Below are 7,763 nucleotides of genomic sequence, written 5' to 3'. Positions count from 1 at the left end.
TGGAGCTGTTGGAGTAGTAGGAGTCCTCGTGTAACGCTGTATGTAGGTTTCTATAATATTTGACCGTGTTATACGAAGCTGAGGACAGGGATGAATTGATAGAGACATTTTAGCATCAGTAATTGAAGGTATTATGTAAATTTGTAAGTGGAAGAAAATTTCCATGTGGCGTTGGACAGTCTAAGTCTTGTTATGGGGATGGTGGAGTGGTGAAAGTCCTCGTATAACGCTGTAGGTAGGTGTCTGGGCGCGTTATACGAGTCTGAGGAAAAAGATGAATTGATAGAGATATTTTAGCATCGGTAATTGGAGGTAATATGTAGATTTGTAAGTGAGTGATTTACATTTGACGTTGGTTAGTCTAACTCTTGTTATGGGGCTATCGGAGTACTAGCAGTCTTCGTGTAACGCTGTATGTAGGTTTCTATAATACTTGACCATGTTATACGAAGCTGAGAACAGGAATGAATGAACCTTGTGAGGGATATCAACAAATACGAAATATAATACGAAAATAAAGACAACATTCGTGATGATTCATACAAGTTATAAAAATAAAAATTCTTGTATATTAAGTATATAATTTTTATCAGTCTCAGAATCGACGAGACGTTGCATTATGCTGATATTGAACCACTGTCATTATTTTAGTTGTCGTAGTAATAATTTTTTAAATTGTGAATGATGCATTATAGTATCTTATAGTATATGATGATATATTACTAGTCTTTTATCTTATGTACTTATAAGTCTTTAAAGTCTCAGTATCTTTGAAAAGTGACTCTTTTCTTATAAAAATCGTGAAGTAATCGAATAACCTTTAATCTCAGATAAACCTGTTTTCCTATCTAGAGCCATTGACAGAGGTGGATAGATAACTTCATTGAAACACTACTGAAATAGAATATCGTTATTTACTACGAAGTGATAGATCTATGAATCTATTCCAACTAGGTGCCTTTATGGAAGTTTGATTAAGACTGTAAAATTTATATTCCTTTAATTTATTCACAAGCTCTACTATCAATTCTTTTCTTCGTATTTAATAAGTACAGTAACTTTGCAAAGCTCTGGACCATTTTACAAAAGCAACCTGTATACTTCAACTTGCGTATCTTATTGAACCAGGGAAGTTTAGACAAGCCTTGAATTTTGACAAGCCATCAACTAGTATAGATACATTGAACTAAGACTACTTGAGAAATATATCCCTATTTGATTTTTCAATTAAAATATTTTTAATATACAAATGCATAAGGAGGATTCATTCAGAAATCACTCCACTGTATAAAGGTAGGTGTCTGAGTTCTTACAACTACCACCTCCAGAAAGTGTCTATTTAATTATCAGCCCCTATCCGTGTACCAAACCCTCACAAAAATTATTTTTAAAATGATAATTACAAAAGACTGTCACCCAATAAATATTCAAAATTATTAGTTACTATTTTTTAATGAAACATTCGTTGACGATAGTTTCTGCTACTAAACCAACATTTAACACAAAACTTACCAAGGTTTCATTTGTATCTACCTATTTCTGTCACCATCAAACGAATGATAAACAATGGCCTTAAAGGCACTTTCATCAACTAAACACAAAAACTATTTCACATGGTACTAAATTGAATAATGCCTGAAACAATTGCATGTAACTAATATAAAAATATAATCTAAATGTAAATGTACAAATGTAGAGAAATGCTCTACAATATAATAATAATATTGGATACAAGTACTGTATACAAAAGTTTGAAAACGTTTCATTGACCGATTGTGGTACGTTTATCGTTAATTCCAACACTGGCAAAAAGATCTTCAGTTTATCGTCTTTATCGGTGTCATTGGAAGTCGAATTCGTCCAGCAGTCACCCGGTATTATTGATCAAAAGTTTGCCTATCATCTGACAGCTTGTTGTCCGGTGTTACCATGGCATCGGCGATCATTCGAATCCGCTTTTCTCGTTCGTCTCTTTCTTGCTCGTTCCTTCGCCCACGAAGTCACTCTCTGCCCACCTAGGCGGATTTAAACGAGAAACTTTCGCTCCGGAACTCGGCCACGTCGAATTCCCGAAAATTAAGAGAGCCCGCCCATTAGCGCTCGCTGCCTTAATTGCCCCTCTTATCAGCGACTTCGACGTGCAGGGATGGGCGAACCGATGGATAACTCGTCCATCAGGCCCGCCAGCTTGTCTCTGGTTTATTTGTTCCGTCGTTCCGCGGCCGGGCTCGAACACGGGCTGAATTTCGCAGTTCTGAGGTCACTCGAGATCCTTAAGGGGGCATTTCACTGTGAACGCACAAAAAAAACCATATTTTCAATCATTTTTTTCTCGGGAACTATTGCATAAAATTGAATGAATGTTTTTTCCCCTTTAAAGGTATAATTAAGGAAAGTAAATAAAAAATTTCTTTTTTGGTAAAAAATATTTCGTCATTTATGTACAAAATAATATGCACGTGTGCAAAAAAAAAAAAGGTATCCGTTGGCTCAGGTGATTTTGGCTCTCCTGGTAATCTGAAACAGAAAATCGAAAAAATTTATTAAACTATGTCGTCACATCTATCGTCGGAACCTCCAAGTAGTTGATATTTTGATTTTTACTTACAATTTCACCTGATTTACGGTACAAAAAAAGAGTGTTTTTTTTTCTCTCTTTCACTAGAAACGCTGCCATTCTGTTTACTTTCGATGAAATAAATAAGTGCAGGTTCCGACCATAGGTGCGACGACATAGTTTAATAAACTTTTTCGATTTTCTGTTTCAGATTACCAGGAGAGCTAAAATCACCTGCTCCAGCGGATAACTTTTTTTTTTGCACACGTGCATATTATTTTGTACATAAATGACGAAATATTTTTTACCAAAAAAGAAATTTTTTATTTACTTTCCTTAATTATACCTTTAAAGGGGAAAAAACATTCATTCAATTTTATGCAATAGTTCCTGAGAAAAAAATGATTGAAAATATGCTTTTCTTTGTGCGTTCACAGTGAAATGCCCCCTTAAGGAGGTACACAATTGTTGAAGGCAAAATTCAAGAATCTTTTTCCATAATTTGTATGATATTTTAACAAAAAACAAGAGGTGATTTTACGGTACTAGTATTGATTTTAGTGTATACACTTTTTTGTTAAGATATATTTAAAAATTACCAAGATACAACAAATCTACGTTCTACAAAAATATCTCGAAAAATATTTGTTTCTCGAAACAATGTAATTGACAAGAATTTAATACCTCATCGAGATGTACAACTTTTGTTCAAAACGTTTTTTCAAAGGATCATTTCTTTTAAACCACTTTTCTTATTTTCTTTGGGAATTTTTTTCTCATAAATAATAGAAGTTGCTCGTATATGTTGCCTAACGAAATATGCTTTATTTTCACGGAGGAAGTGAAAACGAATTTTTGTAAAGAATTTTAGATTTTGATAAAAATCGACAAGCCAATAACCTTGCACATACTTGAAAAAATCATTGTTTCACTTTTTAAAAATTGGATTTTCATTTTAGTGAAAAACTTTGTATATGTTTTTTGCAGAGTTTCATGAGATCTACAACGAAAAAAAGTTTCGATCCAAAATGTCCATTATTAAGAGAACTACGAATTTTTGGAAATTAATCAACTTTTTATATATTTCTCCGCTAAAAAGAACTAAAAAATAAACTGTTTCGATAGAGTCATATTTTTTAAAAATTCTTCATCCAACAACACGCAGTTTCCCGTTTTGATCATTGAAATTCGTTTATTCGATCGAAAGTTATGATTTTTTCAAGTTTGAGTCGTGAATTCTGACTGAAAGTTTTAGTAGTCGTCAGGGTGCATATCTATATTGCGCAATAACTCGAATTTGATATCAGATAGAACAAAATAGGTTAAACAAAAGTTGTACAGTATGAAAACGTCCACAAAATTGTGAACACAATTTTTATATAGCGGGTGGTGGAAGAATTGTTGGTGGGGGGAATATTATCAAAAATAAATTTCTTTTTAAATTTCTTACTACGAGTATTTTAAATTTGTTCGATATCTCTTATGGTTCCAGAGATATTCAGCAAAAATATAAATAATCAAAATTATTTCGAAGGGGTGTTGTTCCATCCTTAAACGCATTTTTGGGCCAAACTTCTTATTTCTGCAAAAATTCAAATTTGTCGATGTCTGCCAATTGCCAAATTTCCCTTTAACAATGATCGATGGTTTTACTGATCTAATATCATCGAAAAAATATAAGTAATTTTAAAAACAGGGTGCAATTTACATTGATTGAATTTGTATAATATTTAATTATGATAAATTATCTGGAAATAGTAACACTTGAGTTCATTACAGCTGGAACGTTTGTCTGTTTATCAATTCTCGATCAAGTCAGCTTTCGTGATTAGGTAATACGCTTTCTTTTAGTTGAAGGGGTGGTTTTCGGAGTTTTATAATTTGATGGAAGAGTTTGCCCATCCCTGCCCCGGTTTCTGGAGGAACGACTGTCTATCGTGCTCGATCGAGACAGGAAAGTTCGACTCGCGAGGCTTGCCAAGAAATTCTCGAGGCCCCATTCCGCGATCGGGCCGATTGATAGACGGTCGATTTGCCTGTGACACGAGAAACGTGATTAGAAATTATTTCGCCAGCCGTTTAATACCGACACCATCGATTTCACTGCATAATTACAACAATTACATACGTACACACACGTAGAAACTCTGTCTTTGAGTCGTTAACCTCTTGAAGGACCAATTTTAAATGGATTTCATTTTTTATTTAAATGAATACACGCGAACCATAGCAATATTTATCTGTAAATCGATTTTCACATACAAGTATGTTGTTTTACTTTAATATTTTATATTATTTTATTCTTAGAGGTATCGTGATGGTAAATGGCGGTAATTTTGATGTAAAGGCAATAGCAATCGCTCAAGTGGTTAATTAAACTAAAAACACTAGAGATAAACATTTATCGTATGATAAAATACGTTATGATAAACACATATAAAAATAATTCGATTGAAAAATAGTATTGTTTAAAGTATCCATTGTCCTTCGGGTTGTCTTGGTTTAGGCTCGACTTTGTGACAACTACAGCAGCAAAATGGATACTTGTATAAACGAATAAAGGAAATAACATTTATTATAAAAATAGTAAAATAAAAAGAAATACGAACGTAAATAAATATTACATATACGTACAATGTTATTAATGAATCGTGAGAAACATAAAAAAAACATGTATAGCGTACATTAAAAATCTTACAATTAAACAAATGTATTCTGTATGTGCATTTAAACAAAAGGGTTCCTATGAATAATATTGCAATAGGTCTGCATAATACATTGGCGAAATGTACATTCGTTCTTCATTCACGGAAATTACATAACTGGTACGTAGACATATAAATAGACGTTGATAACGAATAACGTATGCTGACCGAAGGAGTATCTAGGAAGAGAAGCATTTCCTGTCGTACAGTACAGCTCATTTGTTTTTCTCATTTATAAATTGAGTTTACCCATAAAATTGGGCCCAAGTGACGCGTACAATTCATCATTAGTTACTAGTAGCCAATTTACGGAGTCAAAATTATTATGAATAAATTACTATGAACATTATGAGACATTTTTATATTCAAAAAAGGGAATAGCTTTATAATTGAAATGAAACTTATCATGAATATTATGAGACATTTTTATATTCGAGCAGGGGAATAGTTTAACAATTGAAACGAAACTTGTGCTCATCGTTTCGAGCGATTCTTTTGAAACGTCCGTTGTAGCAAAAAACATGCAACGTGTCGATTGACGCTGACGTGTCTTTCGATCGTTCCGTAAGAAACATTCTTGCGTAAATCATGTCACGTGTCGCGAACACGTGAACTTTCAAGAATATCTAAACAATCGTAAATTTTATGAACTTTCAGGAATATCTGAACAGACGTAAATTTTGTGAACTTGCAGGAGATGGAGAACGAGGGCTCGTTCACATCTTTGCTGGATGATTCCTTCTCGGATAACGACGAGGTCCTCGAAGATTGCACCGAAAATTACTCGTCGACATTAAAAATATCCTTTCTAATAATTCTGTTCCTGTGGCCCACAAACGTTGCAAATTATAGGATAACCGTCTTTCATTTTTTAACAAGCGGTTAATTATTTCGAATTTACTAAAATAAAGTAAATATAAATGAAGGACTAAAATTAATATGTGTTAATTAAATTACAATTATAAATTAATTTTTCGAGCTAAGAGCTATATTAAAGGCGAGAAAGATTTTTAATATTCAACACTTATGCAAGCTTCTCCATGAATATTTGTTAATTAACATTTTCTTAACGCAATAATATTTACAATGCCTTGGAGAATTTGCGCGACAAGTTCGAAGAGGAATATTTGCAGCAGGCTCTGCAAGAATGCTTGCCCACTTGTCCAGTGAACTTGCTGGAGCAAACAATTTTCAAGGAAATTCTTCCTGTTGCACACCACTTCTTGCTCGAGGTAAATCTATAACGGAAAAGTACTTCTGTGATTATTATTAACACATTCACAGTCCACGTGAGCGTCACTTAAACGTAGGCGATAAAGTTTTAATATCAAATGTTCTTCCCCTGTTTTCATGCTACTAATCGTGTACACGGGAAAGTCGATGCTTCGATCTTGTTGTTATTTCAAATAAAATTATAATTGGAAGACTAGGTTGAAAAGGCTGCTAGTCGGTAGAGGAATTATTATTTAGATTAGGTACTATATTACAATACCACCTGAGTTTTTGACTTCTTTGTTATTACATGACTATATATTAGTTTGTCTGGAAAGTCCGTGGTGATTTTTGGTAAGTGGTACACGTCTGTTTATATTGGAATGGTTGAAAACAATTAGCATGGGTGCATCTTAAAAGGTGGGAAGATCGTGGAGCAAAATGTTATTTATATAATTCAATAAATATATATCAAAATTCAAATGTACCTTTGAATTTTTCTTAAAAATTGGCACGAACTTTCTGGACAACCCAATAATAATAATTACTATTATTCTTATATATTTCTTTATCGTACAAAGATTGAATACATCCAAAAGAGCAAGTACTAAACAAAGAAAAAAAAATAGTGCACGAGTGCTCCAGAAGACTGTGAACGTGTTAATCACAGGTTTAAGGGAAATACAGTTTCATAATACAGTGCGAAAGATGAACGTTATCACCCTTACATGTTCTTTTATCAATTTTCATCCTCGTTTCCAAAGGCCTTGAAACAAATTGGCGAAATGGTAAACGCGAGCCTCGAACGTGACGCTTTGGAAAATGTGAAACGTCAATTGTTTGTTTGCCATGAATTGCTGAATGTGTGGGAGAAATCTATGCAACGAGTGTCGAAACTTCACAAAACATCCGCCGTCAATCTTAAATCACTGTCGGAGAGCGTACCTGTTACGATTAGATCGGTATTCGAACACTGCAGAGCGAGGTGAAGTATATGGAACCGTTTATTAACCCTTCCCCAATCGCTTCCGAAGAAGCGATGTACCAACAACTTCTTATCCATGAAATAATGTACAAAACATTTTTATGGAGAAGTGAAGAATTAATAAGTACTCTTTAGGATAAATGTCCCAATTACCGACACACTACTTGTGAAAAATGAACAATTTTTGCTATTACTTACTGCCCGGATTACAGTGGAGAAAATAAAATTATTTACGGGGTACAGACAGTATATTTAAACCTTCTATGAAAATAATAATTCATTCTATATCTAATTTCCTTTAAAA

The 7,763-nt window shown here is 33.5% G+C and overlaps 1 protein-coding gene and 1 long non-coding RNA gene across 2 annotated transcripts in view; one reads left to right on the top strand and one right to left on the bottom strand.

The window, feature by feature from the left end:
* LOC128872820 (uncharacterized protein C1orf112-like) overlaps window positions 1–7,763 on the top strand; it is a 25,832-nt gene that overhangs the window by 9,863 nt on the left and 8,206 nt on the right. The window contains exons 2-4 of the mRNA XM_054115890.1: window positions 5,957–6,062; window positions 6,349–6,494; window positions 7,239–7,459. Of these exons, the coding sequence (XP_053971865.1) occupies window positions 5,960–6,062; window positions 6,349–6,494; window positions 7,239–7,459 (470 nt within the window). The 5' untranslated portion in view covers window positions 5,957–5,959. The remainder of the gene's footprint in view (window positions 1–5,956; window positions 6,063–6,348; window positions 6,495–7,238; window positions 7,460–7,763) is intronic.
* On the bottom strand, window positions 5,115–7,381 carry LOC128872829 (uncharacterized). The gene is made up of 2 exons (XR_008456263.1): window positions 6,348–7,381; window positions 5,115–6,085 (listed from the first exon to the last, which is right to left on the bottom strand). It is a non-coding gene; the product is annotated as an uncharacterized LOC128872829 (long non-coding RNA).

This window comes from Hylaeus volcanicus, chromosome 2, assembly GCF_026283585.1.
Source record: "Hylaeus volcanicus isolate JK05 chromosome 2, UHH_iyHylVolc1.0_haploid, whole genome shotgun sequence".
Classification (NCBI taxonomy): Eukaryota; Metazoa; Arthropoda; class Insecta; order Hymenoptera; family Colletidae; genus Hylaeus; species Hylaeus volcanicus.
Note: the sequence above shows the minus strand (reverse complement) of the source record. Positions and strands in the feature narration are given on the sequence as shown.